Source organism: Gopherus flavomarginatus, chromosome 5 (genome assembly GCF_025201925.1).
Source record: "Gopherus flavomarginatus isolate rGopFla2 chromosome 5, rGopFla2.mat.asm, whole genome shotgun sequence".
NCBI classification, from domain to species: Eukaryota; Metazoa; Chordata; order Testudines; family Testudinidae; genus Gopherus; species Gopherus flavomarginatus.
In genome coordinates, this window is record NC_066621.1 from 95,376,873 (window position 1) to 95,395,014 (window position 18,142).

The 18,142-nt window shown below is 42.4% G+C and overlaps 1 protein-coding gene and 1 long non-coding RNA gene across 7 annotated transcripts in view; one reads left to right on the plus strand and one right to left on the minus strand.

Moving 5' to 3' along the window:
• UBR1 (ubiquitin protein ligase E3 component n-recognin 1) overlaps positions 1-18,142 on the plus strand; it is a 166,321-nt gene that overhangs the window by 86,630 nt on the left and 61,549 nt on the right. For all 6 annotated transcript variants that reach the window (XR_007774739.1, XM_050956025.1, XM_050956026.1 and 3 more), the window contains 4 exons: positions 3,729-3,838; positions 5,498-5,590; positions 8,490-8,677; positions 10,616-10,821. Coding sequence is in view for 5 of the 6 variants with exons in the window: in XM_050956025.1 (XP_050811982.1) it covers positions 3,729-3,838; positions 5,498-5,590; positions 8,490-8,677; positions 10,616-10,821 (597 nt within the window). In the remaining variant the exon portion in view is untranslated. The remainder of the gene's footprint in view (positions 1-3,728; positions 3,839-5,497; positions 5,591-8,489; positions 8,678-10,615; positions 10,822-18,142) is intronic.
• LOC127052434 (uncharacterized) overlaps positions 1-18,142 on the minus strand; it is a 128,545-nt gene that overhangs the window by 80,401 nt on the left and 30,002 nt on the right. The gene's annotated exons all lie outside the window — the stretch shown is intronic.

The following is an 18,142-nucleotide window of genomic DNA, read 5'->3' on the forward strand; positions in this document are numbered from 1 at the left end:
GGGAACAGTATGCACATCAGCTTGAATGATTCAGCTAAGGATCAGCTCCTTGTATAATATCACAACACTCAGATATATTTATAGTGAAAACAATGATACGTTTATTATCAGTGGTTTGAGATTCGTGAACTAGTGAATAAGGATAACGAAAACAAAAAGGTTACATATGAAACTATTTCTAGCAACTAAACTTAATTTAGCAGGCTAACCAACTGCCTTTAAAGAATTTTCTCACGCAAATTTTTTTTGCAGTATTTCAACTCAGTCTGATTGTGATCCTGTTTTCATGAATGAAATAAGGGTCTCCTTTCCTTCTACTTATATTCCCCAACGTTCATTGTCTGTCCTCAGGACAGTAACTCCTCCCTTTTCCCCCCACCCCCTTGGTTTTACTGAATCCTGCTTCTTCTCTGTTGACTTCCTATGTAAATAGGCCGTCCATTATGTTGGCTTAAAATGCTTAATTTACATGCTGTCAGAGAGTAAAGTGAATAAACATCTTTTATCTGACAGTAAATCTGTTTGTCAACTCTGCCTTGATGCATGCAAACTATAGGAACATATTTTCAGCATACGTACGTAACTCCTTTCATAGCATCTATACATACATTTCACAATGATATTAATTACCAGTGTGATTCTGGCTTTCATTTAAGATCTCCCATGATATTCTTTGGTGAACCAGAATGTACATACCAGAATCAGGATATTCTGGTAAACTTTTTGCCACTTGATATTGAGGGCATCTTGGGTCATGGCATCCTCCTTCCACTACAGGATTATCGTGAAGGAGAAGAGGGAAATGTGAATAAGAATTCCTTGTGAAATGACAAAAATAAACTAACCACACATTTTTGTGCCCTTTGACTTGGACAGATCTTAATTTATCTCCGAATTAAGGATTTTTATTACTCTAGTGACAACAGGAAAAAAGCCAAGATTTCACTTATAAGCTATATGCAGCATGCTCTTGTGCTTCTTTCTGTTGACTCTAAACCTTATCATTTGTATCCAGAAGATCCTTTTGCTTGCACTAAAATCTGCTTAGGTTGAAGGTGGAGTCCAAATTCTTCGCATATTTAATCTTCCATTCTTTTTCTCTTGTGTAGAGTTGCCACTACATTGTGTAAGGATAAATAGAAAGAGTCTCTTTTGCAAGCTAAACATTATTACCTCCTGTGATATGGATCAAAAATTAGAAATATGAATCCAAGCCACTGAAGTGGCTTTTATTTAAAGCTTTTGAAAACACTGACCTTATGAATAAGGCTAAGATTTAATTGTGGGTATTTTTAGTAAAAGTCAGAAACAGGTATCAAGGCTGATTCCCCACCCTGGCACTTCGAGTACAGAAGGTGGGGGCCCACAAGGATTCTTAAAATTCATACTGGCCACTCCAGGCTTGTATTAAACTCCCAAGGTTACAGCTTCTCTCTGACCTTGGATAGGTAGATGCTGCAGCCACCCAAATGCAAAAAACCCCTTTGAATTCAGGAAGGCGCACTTGTGAATTCCTCCAACCCTTTCACCCCCCCACCCACCAGGAAAGAGCTGAGAAAGAAAAGAAAGGAAATCAACTGTTGTGACCAGCTAATTAAATAACATATGCACAAGCCTCTTAGGACCCAAAAACCCAATCTTGTTCTTAAAGAAGGTAAATTTTATTAAAAACAAAAAGAAAGAAAATACATCTGGAACTTAGGCTATTGCTAGGTTTTAAAAGAGCAAATATAATAATTAAGCATAAAGAATGGTTTTCTTGAGGTCCAGCTTAATGGTTATAAACAAAAGCATTTGGGGGTTAGCACGGAGGAGAGCACAAGCCATAAGGAGATAAACCTAATTGCGTCTTTCTGGGCATTTCCTGATCTACTTATGGGTCTGGGGTTTCAAATGAGTCAGTTCTAGGTATAATTTAATGATTTTTCATACCTTGCTTAAAGCTTTTTACTGCATAGTTCCAGCCTTGTTTTTGCTCTGTCCCCTCTCTTCAGAGAACAACAGACAGACAAAAGAGGAGTCTTGTTTCAATTTTTAAAAGTTCTAGTCTTCCCATTGGCTCTTTTGGTCAGGCGCCCACCCCCTTCCTTTTATCTATGGGCATTTTTAACCATACCAGTAAAGCAAGTAGAGAACAGCTACTCACAGGGATTTTGTAGCTAACTGGCTGGCTGGGTGTCCATAAAAGGGAGCTATCTTCCCCCTTCATTTATCCCAACAGGTCGTGGGCAATTCACAAAAATTCATGGCCTGAGTTTTACTATAAATACCCATGACTAAATATCTGCTCCTAGGGCACTGTTGCTCTGGAGGGCCCCTGCTCCAGCTGTGGAGGCTGACTGACCCCAGTGGCCTGCTGCTCCGAGGACTCTGGGGAATAATCTTCCAACAGCCTCCGAGGCCTCCCGCTCCGGCAGTCCCTGGGGCCGATGCTTGGGCACTCCCCGGGGCCGCTGCCTCTGAGGAGCTCCCTGGGGCCAGCCACATGACTGGTGTGGCCCAAGAAGTCGCCTTGGGGTGTCTGAGCAGCTGGCCCCAGGGTCAGCCACACCAGCCCTGCAACTGTGGAGTGACGAAGATTGCAGAAAGTCATGGAATCCATGACTTCAGTGACCTCCGTGACACAATCACAGCCTTATGAACAATATGCAGTGAAAGGGGGGGATATTAGTGAGTCTGAAAAGTACAATCTCTTAATCCCCATTTTTTATCATTCATGTCTTTTTGTTTGTCAAGCAAATTAAAGGGATACAATCAAGTTGAATATCACACTTCTGTTTGGAAAATTTTAATACCTACTGTAATTACAACTTCACCAAAGATTACTGTTACTGAAAAATGTCAGTGGATGAATTCTTTGTCAGTATGTTTTTGTATATGACCCCATATTTTGTACAGTGAATTCTGTTGTTTTCCCCTGCATAGTCAATTATGTTGTGATCCTGCAAACTGCTCCTGCACCACATTGAACACCGTTAAAGGCAATGGAATTCAGTATGAATGCAAGGATTCACCTGAACTGAGCAACTTGTCAGATCAGTGCTGGCCTTAGTCAGCTTCTTTCTTGCTGAAAAGTCTCTAATAAACATCATTAGGGAAACAGAGAATCTCTCCTTTAAAAAATCCTCTTAATTTTTTTTTAAATTCCAGAGCCTACTATTCAAAGGGTGCTCTATTGGAAGCTGGAGTATTTCAAAATTGTTGGATTTGGAAAAAAAAAAAAATTGGGTCGACATAGTCTCTTTTTAAAGTTGTGAGAATTCAGTTTGCTCATTCCTCCTGTAAGGTGCTGTACGAAAAGTTCAAATGAAGAGAGTGGTTCTTAATTCTTTAAAAGCTACTTTTTAGCAACAAAGTACCATCAGAGTTTTGACCAAGAGGTCTGGAATTATAACCACCTATTCTGACAGAAATGGGCTTCTATAAGATGAGCTTTCAGCAAATTAGGTAAAACGTGACTTACAATAACAGGAAGGAGCATAGATCTGAAAGTCAGGTCTGTGCTATCTATACTTCTGCTTTTGGAAGGAACCTAAATTAAAGTGTAAGCTGTGTTTGATCTATGTAGAGCAAAGATTTAGCTACATGTGTCTAGAATTGAGGCAAATCTAAGGCAGCACGGTGACTATAATGTGTATTGCCAGTATTTTAAATCATGTTTATAGCAGCAAAAATGTTAGCCAGTATTTCTGAAAACTTGCACGTTTACACTTCATCTCTTTGTGAAGGAATGGGAAGCTCAGCCTTGAATGCTCTGAACATACTAATGCTTCTGGAAAAACTAAAATCAGTTCCTCAGTTAGAAGCACAGAAGGATATGATCAACTGGATACTGCAGGTAAACAATGCAGAAGCCAAGTGTGATTTGGCTTTAATAATTCAGCATTTTAAAAGAGAGAAGTTTGTGACTGCTTTAGCTAATGCAGTAGACACTGTTCACACCTGCCGTGATCTCTTCAGTATCCTACTGTGTTGAAAAGATTATTTTTTCAGTTGCTGAGATGAGATGACTTTTTTCTTATGTACATACACCATGTGCTAATACAGAATCCAGTGCATAAGTTAACATTTTAGCTAAATAATATTTAGTAGTGACTTTCTAAAAAAAACTTTCCAATTGCCCTAAATAACTCAGTATTTATATTTCTGTAACTTCATTATTCAAGATATTTTAAATACTAGAGAAGTAAAAAGCAGCTTTGGTGACATCTGTCTGTATTAGTAAAATTGGAAAGTGTTTTTTAAAGTCTGTTAATATCTTTTTTTTTTTTTTTGAGGGGGTTAAACACTTTGTAGAATCAGTCTTCAAATTAAATGGCTAAAGTGGAAAATTACTTTATAAAAAGCACAATGTTTTTAAATGGTGTATAAATTAAATTTAAAGTGTTTAAATTAGAGCTTTCAAGATTTCTGGTAAGATAAGAAAATTGCTGGAACAACAAATCCAAACTTAAAAGGACAACCTTAACTTTCACAATTTTTTTGCTTTTTTTTTAATGGGGTTTTGGATCAATATATGGGGGGTTTTTTGCATTTAATTTTCTATATTTTTTTTAAAAGAGGAAAATTTCAGGCTACCGTTCAGAGGCAATTTCCAACTGTAGACTTCGTTGTTGTTGTTGTAGTGTTGTCTAATTCACCTTCAGTCAAATGTCAGTCTGTGAAATTGTCAGACCAAAAGACTAATGTCTCCTAGTTAGGAATATGTGAAATTGAAGATATAATTTCCCCCCTCTTTTCACCCCCCCCCAAAAATTCTTCTATAAAATTCACTTAACATAACATTAACCTAACCTGACATTCCGCAAAAAGGAAGCAGCTGGTATTCTTTTTATGAAATTGAGTAGCTAGAAGAAATATGCATCAAGTTTCATAAAGGGAAAAGTGGTTTAATATTAAGGTGTGTTGAGGACGTCTATCAAATGATCCTTTTGATAGTGTTTCAGAAGCATAGTGTTGATATTGAAAGTTAAGGCTAATTCTCTAAAACTGAATAACTGAGATTACTATGCAGAATGAGGTTTAGGGAAGAGGTTGTTTAACCCATGACAAATTTCTTAAGAGAGCCTTTCACATCTGGGTTTGCTAGTTTAAATAATGCCCTGGACGGTAGTGACTGAACATTATTACCATATGATGTCCCTTTAGTAGCCTATATGAAATGATTTGGAATTGGTGATCATTTCTTAGTGAATAGAGATTCTTATGACAGAACGTCACACTAATTTCCACTAATTAGCATCTTTGTTAGTAGTTTTCGCAATGGCTAAGGACTGAATAGATCCCAGTTGTGGGGTTGGAGGCACATTGGTATTGTGGGAAAACTTGCACTGACTCATTAGAGGCTTTCCATACTCTGATAGTTCCAAGTACATTTTTACCAACATGAAATTCTCAAAAAATGTTTAACCTTCTAACAGCCCTTAGGTTCAGTTATACGGCATGCACAATCCAGTCACATTTTACATTCTCTTAACACCTAAATCTCTATTCCCAGATGTTTGACACAGTGAAACGATTGAGAGAAAAATCAAGTTTGGTGGCAACAGCAGCAACTACATCAGGATCAGAAACTACAAAAAGCGATGAGGTAATAACAAGCAGGGAAGGAACTGATGAAATGCTCCACAGGGAGACATTTGTATTTAGTTTTTTAAGGACCAATTTTCAAACACAAGTGCTTAAATGTAGGTACCTAAATCCATATTTGAGCATCTAAATAGCAGTTTTAGGCATTAAGTGATGATGTAACGTCTTAAACTGGTATTCTGGGGTGTATTAACAGGAGTGTTGTCAGTAAAATATGAGGGATGATTGTCCTGCTCTACTCAGCACTGGTGAGGCCTCAGCTGGAGTATTTTGCCCAGGTTTGGGCGCCACACTTTAAGAAAGAAGTGGACATATTGGAGAAATCCAGAAAGATTAAAAAAAAAATATTATTAAAGGTTTAGAAAACCTGACCTATGATGAATTGTTAAAAAAAAAAAAAAAGAGTATATTTTGTCTTGAGAAAAGAAGTCTGAGAGGGGACCTGAAAACAGTTCAGATTCATTATAAAGAGGAGAGTGAGTGTTCTCCTTGTCCACTGAAGGTAAGACAAGAAGTAATGGGCTTAATCTATAGCAGGGGAGATTTAGGTTAGATATTAGGAAAAACTTTTTAACTATGGTACAAGGACAGTTAAGTACTGGGATAGGCATTTGTCCAACCAGTTATTAAAAACCTCCAAAGATGGAGATTTCACAACCTATCAGGGATGGCCTAGGTATACTCAGTCCTACCTCAGCCCAGTGGGTAAGATGACTCCTCAAGGTCCCTTCAGTTCTGTGATTCTGTGGTTTAAGTACTTAAATCCAAAGTTAGATACGCAAGTTTGAAAAGTAGGTGCTTACTGTTCACTTGTTTCACCCTGATAATGATAGCTACATGGTTTCCGTAGAGAATTTGTTACAGTACAACAACTGCAAAAGAACAAGAAGAAATCTTTCCTCTTATCACTAACTCTACTGCATGCCAACATTTAGTTGGAATTTGATAGATATTTAATGTGTGCTTCCTTGGGCCATAGGTGGAGTTGTAAGGGGTGGTGCATGGTTTGATTTATGCAGTGTTGTAGCCGTATTGGTCCCAGGATATTAGAAAGACAAGGTGGGTGAGGTAGTATCTTTTATTGGAGTGACTTTGTTGGTGGGGGAGAGAAGCTTTCAAGCTTACACAGAACCTTTCTTCAGGTCTGGAAAATGTACTCAGAGTGTCACAGCTAAATACAAGATGGAACAGTTTACTTAGCATAGTAGTTAACACACATATCAAGGGACCATTCAAACTGAAGTGACCTGCTGAAATCCCTCTCATCATAGGGAGGAAAGGAGGGGCAGGGGGAAGCAGCTGGGGTTTGTTAGTGGCTTATAGATTGTTGTAATAAACCATAAATCCAGTCTCTCTCTTTGGTTCATAATTTTTAATTTCTAGCAAGGTTATGAATTTAAGCTCCCAGGCTCATGTTTTGAAAGTATTGTGCAGGTTTTCTTTGAGGATGAGGACTGATATCTCAAATGTAGCATGATCACTTTGTGAAAAATTTTCACCCACAGGTGATGTGATGGTTGTTGTCTTTTATCATTTTTGTGTGTAAGTTGATTCATGATCATAGTGCTTGTCTGGTTTCACCTACATAGTTGTAATTGGGGCATTTAGGGTAAAGGATGAGGTAAATCACATGTTGTGATAGGCATATGTAGGACTCATGGATCTTGAAAGGTGCGTTGTGGAAGGTGTTTGATCATTGTAGTGGAGATACAGCTGCAGGTTTTGCATCTATTCTGGCAGTGTCTGATGCTTTGAGTTGGTGTGTCCTGGTCTCTGGGGAGCTTGCTTCTAATGATGAGCTTGGAGAGGTTGGGGCGAGAGGTTGTTTGAAGGCCAGAAGAGGGGAAGATTTCTTTCATTATGGGATCCCTATTGAGTTTGGGTTGTAGTTGTTTGATACCCCATATGGGTATCCCCAGTTTGGGGTAGCAAGTGATAACTGGAGTGTGCAGTTGGAGGGAGTTTTATTTCTGTATTGCAGATTCTCTTGAGATATTTGGGTGATCTGTTCCATGATACAAGCTACTTCTCTGGTGGATTGGCCTTCTTTGGTGAGGGTGGTTTTGAGGCTAGTAAGGTGTATATCCTGGACTTGCTGCTCAGAGTGCCTGGCTGTAGATAACTGATTTCTGGGGGTGGTTACTGGATCTGTGAAGGTAGGTGTGGTGATATATGGGCTTCTTATGTATATAATTTGTCTGTAGGGTTCTATTATTGAAGCGGATGCTCATGTGGAAGTGTTCAAGAGAGTGTTTAATGGACGGTGGTGGTGGTTGAAATTGTGATAGAAATTTGTGAGGGAGCTTAAGTCATCTGTCCAGAGGATTAAAATATCATTGGTTTCGTGGTGTATTTGTCCAATGCTGAGAAATAGGGGTCCGCTTAAAAACAGCTGTAAAATGTACACTAGCCATCAGCAGGTCAATCTTCTAATCTGTTTCAGACCATCAAAATGTAGCTCTGACTTGATTAACTGTAAGATCTACTCAACATTTAGCTAACGCTGGTAAAAGGGTGAACAAGAATTGGGCTGCTTTGATTACACTGTATAAGTCAGGTTATTTTGATGATTTCATCTTTTGCAAGGGTATTGTGTAATTTTGAATTTGAGTCTTAAGTAAATAAAGGATGACTGGTGTTTCAGTTGTTTTAATTAAAACTTTCTGTATTTTTGAATTCATAAACATGCTATACTAATGCCTTGAGAGCCTGATCAGCTTTTAAGATTTGTTTTACAACTTTTAGATTGTTCTGGGTTTTGCTTTTTTTTACCATCATGGGATGCCCAGTTTATTGGGAAATTTGATGGGAGCAGTTAGAATTCTACTTTTGAGAATACTACTTGGTATTTTTTAGTTGTTCTTCTTAGTCTCTAATTTTTACTACTGTTTCCTAATAAGACTCAGAGCACTCAAGAGAAAGAGAAGGCTGAACGGAAGAGGAAGGCAGAAGCTGCCAGGCTGCATCGCCAGAAGATAATGGCCCAGATGTCTGCTTTACAGAGGAATTTCATTGAAACTCATAAACTCCTGTATGAAAACACACAAGAGACACAGGGAAGAGAGGACTCTGTTATGGAGGAGGAGAGGTGAGACAAGACAGATATCCAGAGTTTTGATGGAAAAATTTAATTTCCTAAAAAGCAGTTATAGCTACATAAGGTTTAATAGTGCAGTTGGTGGATAAAGTGCATCATCCCAATCAGAAACCCTGTATCTCTTACTACTTATATTTTTCAATGCCCTGGTTTAGAGAATCCTGTGTAAACTAGCAGCTACATGCTAATGTCAGAAGGCCAAATCAGTTAGGGAGACACCAGACCTGCTTGCTACATAAGATGAACTATGGAAAAATATTCTTCAGGTAAAAGATGATATGTTACCTAACATTTCAGAAAACAATGACTTCATTATAAAACACCTCTAGTTGATGTTACTATAGCTTAGATGATAATGGGCTTTCTTTTTGAAGACCTAATTTGAGTGTTTAATTCAGCAGAACTTAACATATAAGGTCCTACCCAGAAACAGGTAAATTGAAAAAAAAATAACTTATTGCGCTCATAACCCAAACTGCTTTTTGTCAGAATGTGATTTTGTACATCATTAATCCCCAGAACTGTTTGGTCTCTTTATAATTATAGAAGGAAAAGAAATAAAGACTTAAAAAAAAGTCATATTTTAAATGTTATGATCAGCAATCACATGTAATTACACATCCCAGAACAGAGATACTCAAATCCTCTGCTGTAGTGCACAGACTGATCACTATAAGGTTCAGGAAAAAAGTCCTCTTGTACAGCATTTATTTGCCTAGGTGCCAGGTGCATTGTGGATTTCTTTTGCCTTCCATTGAAGCATCAGATACTGGCCACATTAGTTTCTGAATTTGATGAACTAATGATTTGACCCAGTATGACAAATCCTGCTTTTTACTGCACAATCTTTGTTCCTCATTTTGTAGTATTTATAATAAAGACTTCGTACTTATCCATCTCTTTTAGTCCCTATGTTATCTTGGCTATCTGGTTACATTATAGTCTATCTGCTAAATTTTAGTCATGTGAAGTGTGGGGATTTTGTTTTATTATTTTAAAGTGGGTCTAGTGGGAACAAAATGTGCTCCAATTCAGGGGACTGAAATTCAGATTCAACCACAATAGGAAGCTTCTCTTGTCATTCATGAGTGACTGTGTCTAGTTGATGCTAGGAGCAGAATTGTCAGGCTTGAGTAGGAGCAATGGTGACTGCATGTGCGAGACAGGGAGAGAGAGAGTGTTCCAAGTTTGCACTACAAAATTTGTCAATCTGGGTTGTAATGAGATATGATTTATGTCTGATATAGCTGTGCTGGTGAAAGTTCCTGCTGTAGATGCAGTTAAACAGTCAAAACAGTGTGTTAGCCAAGGTAGCTTATTTTGCTTGGGGAGGAAGGCCTGGAATAAAATATGCAAGTAAAAATACAATTTTGCTAGTATAAGCTATGTCCAGACCAGGAGCACTTTTATACTATGACCAGCATAGCTATATTGACAAAGCAGTCCTACTGTAGATCCAGCCTAATGTATGATTTGTGAAAAAGAGGGTGCATAAGATAAAAGGAGGAGAACAAGATAACTCAGATGAATGATCAAAAACCAATACAGTAATTTCTGCCTGCTTTGTCATTTAAAAATTCAAGACCTATAAGACATCCTCAAACATGTAAATGTAAGGAAGCACCCTCTTAACTATTTCTCTTTGCATCTTGCCTGAAAAATGGAAGTAAATTTGTGGCATCATCAAACAATAAACGGGATTTATTTCAGTATACCATAATAGATAGCTGCCACATTCCGTCTTAAAGATGGTTGCATTTCAGTGGTGACTGAAGCAATTCTGGTACGTTTACGTAAGGATTTTTGCAGTAAAGTTACTGTTAAATAAAAGCAGTAAATTTTGGTTTTAGATGCCTTCAAGAGGATCTTAATTTCAATACAGGGAGTCTGCTAATCATTTGTTGATCTTTGTCTTTGATGTTCTTACAGCATACCTTTGGCCATTGATTCTTCTAAAATTGTCTTGGGACCCAAGCGAGGTCCATCTATTACTGAAAAGGAAGTGTTGACCTGTATTCTATGTCAGGAGGAGCAGGAAGTGAGGCTGGAGAGTGCTGCGATGGTATTATCAGCTTGTGTCCAGAAATCCACTGCCTTAACTCAGCACAGGGGGAAAACTCTTGAACTCTCAGGTGGTAGGTATATCTCTTCAGCTGAGAACATCAGCTGTTGCTGTTCTCTTCTTAGAACTCACTTCAGTGATGTTTAACACTTTCAGCCAATCAGATGACTGAATAATTACTTTTTTTAATGAAAAGTTAGCTAAGAATTTTAGTCATATATTTTAGATGGGCTTAAAATCCTTGCCATAAAACTGAAAATCAGCTGTGGAGGAGAATTTACTGCCATTCTCCCTTGTAAAACAAAGATGAATTCCATGTGTACATGACTCCTACTTTGAGTAAATAAAATGGTACAGATTAATCTTCCAGGTTAATTTGCTGAAGCAGTTGAGTTTTGTTCCTTAAACCAAAGAGCATGTATTCTAGCTCTGAAGATAAAAGATGAGTGGCTGTTTCTCTCTATTGTATATTGATCCAACTGTAGAAACTGATTTTTAATTAGCTGTCCCTGTCTTGTTATAAACCCCAACCAGTCATTTGTACAAATCCTGCTTATTCAAGTTTGTTATCATAAACACAAGAAGAATGGCCCAAACACTGGAGTGTGTAGAAAGATGAACCAATAACATCCTTTTTTTAACTGTTTTTTCTTTATTGTTTGTAATATGCTAGTGCCTAGGGACTCTAGTCGTAGATAAGGGCCCCATTTTCCAGGTGCTTTACAAACACATCTTGGTACCAAAAATTTAGGTTAAATCACCAATAAAGATGCCATTGTATCCAGTGAAGCTCATCTCTACTAACTTTTCTCAAATCCTTCCTGTAATAGGATGCCAGGTTACCAAAGTAGTTGGGGAAAGAAGGAAACAAATCTTCACTTGCCCAAGGCCACTTGCAGATAGATATTTTAGCTCCCCTTTAGCAGCGTATTTAGTTCTTCTGTAGCTCACCTAAAGGAACAGGTCTTTAAGTGATTCTCCTCTTCCCCCCCACACTTGGAGTGCTGCAGAGTGGGGAAAGTGTATATGCCTGTGTATATGTTCACACCAGTATAAAAGTGGTCTGACACCAGGGTGCATTATATTATCACATTCTTCACTTGACTTCTAGCACCTGTAAGGTATAGTTTACTATTACATGCAAGCAGAGCAGCAAAGAATCCTGTAGCGCCTTATAGACTAACAGACGTTTTGGAGCATTAGCTTTCGTGGGTGAATACCCACTTCGATAGATGCATGACCTCATGCAAGCAGGGGTCTTACTTCAAATTCTTTTCTACTTTTTGTGTTCATGTTATAGTGCAAGCATATGTGTTCAAACAGAAAGAACTTCTTATGTAAGCTGGGTAGAACTATTGCCATTCAATTCTGTACAATTCACCTTTTTCTGAAAAATTAAATCCTGTCCAGACTGCATATTGCAACACAACAGAATCTGTTAAGTTTTCATAATGGTGTTGCCAATGATTTCTTGTATGTTAAGAATTACATAAGGCAATCAAAAGATAGTCTTTGCTTTTGGATTTGGTACAGTAGTTCAAATGCTTGCTCATATCCATTCCAGTGACAATGCTCAGGGTGAGCACACACCTACACTGGAAAGTGGTGTGGTTTTGGTTTTGGTTTTCCCCTAAGTGGTATCCATTGGGTTGGCTCTGGTGCCCCCTGGACTCGCACCCTCATAGTGCTGGTATATAGGGCCCCGCCGCCCCCTCAGTTCCTTCTTACCACCCGGGACAGTCACTGGAACTGCTGCTTGTCCTTGCATTTTCCTGCACGTACCTCTCTCAGTGGACTTTGTTGATTATCTGTAGATAGCTCTTTATCTAGAGTTTGTTTCAGTTAGTAGCTGATTCTGTTTAGCAGGATTAGCCCTTCCCTGGCACGGGGGTATGCCTTGGTCCCCAGGGTTCAAGCGGTGTGCATTCTGCCATAAGCTGATACTGGTTAGTGACCGATATTTCAGCTGTCTCAAGTGTTTGGGGGAGATCCACGTGCAGGAGCATTGCAGGATTTGCAAGAGCCTCAGGCCCAGAATGGAGGAGGACAGGGACACTTAACTCAAATTCCTCCTTATGGAAGCAGCACTTTGTCCCCCTTTGGCACTGAATCACGTTACATGGCACTGAGTACTTTGGCTTCAGTAAGAAGTGTCCTGGTGTCTCTAAGAGGGATGCAGTGCTGTTCTGCTTTTCTGGGGCCCAGGGAGGGCTCTCAGCACTGACACTCATCTTTAGTGCCAGCTTTGGCATGAGATTCTCGGCATCACTCTCCATCGCCAGCACCAAGAAAGAAGCAGAGAAAAACTGACTGAGGGCATTCCCCAACACCAAGTTCTGAGGGGCATGGAGACGCTGACAAAGTGCAACCCGTGCTGGGCCACTCAGAGATGCCAGTGGTACATATGGTACCATTGACTCCAGCCTGGGAAGGACACCATTGAGTCCAGCACCTTTGGACTCTCCGCCAAGAGAGAGCTACTGGAGTTTGACAGCCCTGGTGCTACCATCCCCAGCCATTCAGGAGCTGATAACGGTGGAACTGGAGGCGAGGACTGCCACGGCACCAAGACCTCATGTACCGTCAAAGGATAAGCCAGCAATAATGTCACTGCACTGATCTCCTCCCTCCTGGTACTGTTCTCCGGCACTGGTCAGCACCTGGGCACCAAGAAACGACTCCTCAAAGTCAGACTCTGAGGTGGAATTGTACACTTCCTGCAGCAGCAGAAACCGCTCGATTAGCAATGCCTAAGGCTACAATTTTATCATGGATATTTTTAGTAAAAGTCAACACAAAATCACAGAAGCCATGACCTGACCTTGACTTCTACAAAAAACATCCCTGATAAAATGGGAAGGGAAGAGGCTCCAGTGGCTGGCAGCTGCAGGGACCCCATTTCCCAGGGTCTGGGAGGGGTCCCCCTGCCACCCTGTGAGGCTTGGTGTGGGAGGAGGGTAGTTCTCTGCCACCCATGTCAGCAGGGGAGCTGTGGGGGACCCATGCCAAGGTTAGAGGCTGGGGAGCTGTGGGGGCCCCCTGGCCACTGAGCAGCTCGGGGGTCCCTCTGGTGCCGCAGCTGGTGGCTGGGAGCTGCACGGGGTCCCTGGCGGCTCGCTGCGGCTGAGCTGCTGCAGTGGGGACCCACTGCCAGCAGTGATGGCTGGGAAGCTCTGGTTACTGCCAGCAGAAACTGGGCTGCTGAGGGTCCCCCGCTGCGGGCAGAGGCTGGTCAGCTGTAAGGCCCCCGATGTCACAGAGGTCACTGGAAGTCACAGATTCCGTGACTTCCACAACCTCCATGACATAATCTTAGCCTTAGCGATACCCAATGGCTGAGATGAATGAGGGCATCCCACTGACAGTCTGGCCACCAGGGCAGTGGCAGATGCCACTACAGTGGCCATTGTGGAATTCCTAGGCTTTTCAGCCAGTCCAGGGTCTACACTCGAGGAGGTCCTACTCGGTTGCATTGGAGTCAAGAGCTCTTGCACCACCTACCTTGGAGCAGGGACCAGGCCTCGATAACCAAGCCCAGTACCGAACTGCAAAACCCAGCACCACAGGATTTAGCTGTTGCAGAGGCTGAGGAACAAGGCTCCTTACTGGTAAAGGCACTGGTGGGAACAAGTATAGCACCTTCCCAGGATGACTACAGGGCACACCGGGAGCTCCTCAAGAGGATAGCCCAGAACCTGCGTATCCAGGTGGAGGAGATCCCACTATCCTTCCACGCCTCGGTGGACATCTTAACGGCTTCAGGGCCATCGTGGGTGGCTCTGCCTTTGAACGATGCCATTTTGGACCCCATCAAGGCCTTATGACAGACCCCTGTGTCCCTCCAACCTACTGCAAAGAGGATGAAGAAAAAGTATTCTGTCCCTCCCAAGGGGTATGAATTTATGTTCACACATTTCCCCACCACCACCACCACTTGGCTCAGTTGTTTCAGCTGAAAATGAGCAGGAGCAGCAAAGGCTGACTCCCAAGGCCTAAGATGCCAAAAAAATAGACCTTTTTGACAGGAAGGTGTACTCAACTGACGGCCTCCAGTTCAGGATGCTAAACCAGCGAATGCTCCTGAGCCAGTATGATTTCAACTCCTGGAGTGCAGTGGCAAAATTCAAGGAGCTTTTGCCGCAGGAGTTCAGGGGTGAGTTCTCAGTCCTAGCTGAAGAGGGGAAATCAGTGGCAAAGAGCATCCCTTCATACAGCTTTGGACATGGCAGATTCTGCAACCTGATCCATGGTATCAGCTGTGGTCATTAGAAGAAGCTCATGGCTTCAGTCCTCGGGGTTACCCTATGACATGCAGCAGACTGTGCAGGACATTCCATTTGAAGGCAAGTTGCTCTTTTCTGAGCAAACAGACTCTGCAAGACAAGAAGAGCCACCCTGAAATCCTGGAGGGAGCCGGTATATGGAACCCCAGGGAAGCACGATAAGCTCCAACTGACAACCCGCTTCTGCTTGCCACAGCAGAGACAAGACTGTAGCAGGAGAAGGAGTAGAGGCTATAAGAGGAGGCCTCTGTCCAGTCATCATCTGTCCCGGTGCCAGGCCTCCCCCGCCCACTGAGACATGGTGTGGTCTAAACAGGCCTTTTGATGGGACGCACAAGGGTGGAATACCAGGACAATGTGTGGATCTGATTTCCCCTGTATTTGTGAACCAGTTATCCCACTTATGTCGGGCATGGGCCCATATTGCCTCAGATTGCTGGGTGCTTTTGCATAATAGAACTGGGATATACCCTTCAATTCAGTTGTTTTCCTCCTTCCCACTCTCCCTCCTTCGCCCTCTTCAGGAACCCTTCTCATGAGCAGCTTCTGGTCCAGGAGGTGCAGTTGCTCATCAGGGTTGGTGCCTTGTAAGGTTACATTGGAGCTGAGGGGCCAGGAGTTCTGCTCCTGTTACTTCCTAATTCCAAAGTCCAACAGTGATCTCAAACAGGTCCTGGACCTGCGAAACCTCAACTGATTCATGGAGAAACTGAAGTTGCATATGGTCTCCTTAGCTGCCATTATCCCTTCTCTGGATCCAGGGGATTGGTACGCTGCCCTCAACTTGAAGGATACATATTTTCATATTGCAATCTTTCGGGAACACGGAAGGTTCCTATGATTCGTTGTGAATCACATGCACTACCAATTTACTGTGCTCCCATTCGTCCTGTCAGCGGCCGCTCGAGTGTTCATGAAGCGCATGGCAGTTGAAGCCTTCTTGAGAAGACAAGGGGTTCAGGTCTACACTTACCTCAACAACTGGCTGATCAAAGGTCAGTCCACGGAGGCAAATGTCCAGTTAATACTGTCAGCTTTTCAGGATCTGGGACTATTAATAAACATGCAGAAATCCATCCTTTTCCAGGTTCAAAGAATATAATTTGTTGGGGCAATCCTTGACTCAACCTAGGCCAGAGCTTTTCTTCCAGAAAACTAGTTCAGAACTCGGAGGGTCCTCAGAGAGCACCCGAGGAATCACCCCATCACCACAGCAAGGAACTGCTTAAAGTGCCTGGGGCATATGGCATCAGGTGAGACTATGGCTCTGATCTCTCCAGGCTTGGTTAGTGTCTGTTTACGCACCGAGCCGACATGATCTGGACAGGGTGGTCTTGCTTCCCCCATTGGTGATTTCCACCTTCCTTTGGTGACTAGACTCCCCAGACAGTATGTGCAGGAATCCCAGTCCTGAGACCCCAGCTGTCAACGTCTCTTGTTACAGATGCATCGGTGATGGTAAGAGGGGTCCCAGTTGGGGACGCTCAGGACCTGTGGTCCATGGAAGAGCTGTTGTTACACATCGGTGTGAGCGAACTGAGGGCATGCGCCTAGCCTGCCAGGCATTCCAACCCCAATTGGAGGGCAACTGCATGTCGGTCCTTACAGATGACACAACAGCAATATTTTACATAAACAGGGCAGAGCACGCTCCTGTCTCCTATCCTAGGAAGCTCTTTGCTTATAGGAATTCTGCATAGCTCACTGAATCCACCTCAAAGCCTTTTACCTCCCAGGGTTGCAGAACGAGTTAGTGTATCATCTCAGCAGATCCTTTTCCCACCATCATGAGTGGTCCATTCACCCACGGACCACGGTTAGGGAATCTCTGATCTATTAGGTTTCACCTAGCTGCAATCTCGGCCTTTTCACCTGTGGGTGAATGGCTGGTCGATCGTCTTGAATGCAATCTGTGGTCATTTTTTTTTAAGGGTTGAAGGGGCTATACCCCCAGGTATGCCACCCATTCCGTCCCTGGGACTTCAACTTGGTGCTGGCAAGGCTAACAAGTACCCCATTCAAACTGCTGGCAAGTTGCTCCTTGCTCTGCTTGTCCTGGAAGGTGGCCTTCCTGGTCCATTAGTTCTGCCAGAAAGGTCTCAGAGATCCAAGCTCTTAATTCAGAACCACTGTACACTGTCGACTTCAAGAACAAGATGTGCGCCTGGCCTTCCTGCCAAAGGTGATCTCACAATTCCGTAGTAACCAGGATATCTTCCTACCAATCTTCTACTTCAAACCACATGCTAACAAGGAGGAACAGAGACTCCAAGCATGCACTAGCATTTTACATAGAAAGGACGAAACCCTTTCTGAAATTCACTCAGCTCTTCATAGCCAATGCAGACAGAGTGAAAGACTGTCCAGTCTTGGCCCAGAAAATTTCATCATGGTTCACTTCCTGTATCCACACATGCTACGACCTAGCGAAGGTCCTGGGTCCTCCCCGACAGTCCATTTTACAAGAGCTCAAGCATCATCTGAGGCGTTTGTGGTGCAAGTTCCAATTCCGGACATCTGTAGAGCGGCAACGTGGTAGTCAGTCAACCTTCTCCACCTTTTTCTTTGAGGCCCACCCAACACACTATAAAATATCCACGGCCCACCTGTGCAACAATAACTGGTTTTCTGCATATAAAAGCCAGGTCTGGCATTAGGGAATAGCAAGCAGGGCAATTGCCTGGGGCCCCACACCACAGGGAGCCCTGCAAAGCTACATTGCTTAGACTTTCACTTCAGCCTTGGGTAGTGGGGCCCAGGGCTTCAGCGCCATAAAGTCAGGCTTCAGCTTTCTGCCTTGGCTTTTTAATGCTGGCCCTGCTTGGTGGACCCCATGAAACCTACTCACGGTCCCCTAGGAAGCCCCGGACCCCTAATTGAAAACCACTGCATTACACCATCACCCGACAAGCCAGAGACAATGTGGGTTTCGGCCGAGTGGTGTTGCAGTCAGCATGCCAATGAACTCCGAACCTTCCACTGGTGCAACGGCTTCAGAGTCACCTACATTGGAATGGACACAAGCAAGCACTCGAAGAAGCAAAAATGGTTACTAACCTTCCATAACTGTTGTTCATTGAGATGTGTTGCTCATTACCTCCCCCTCCTGCC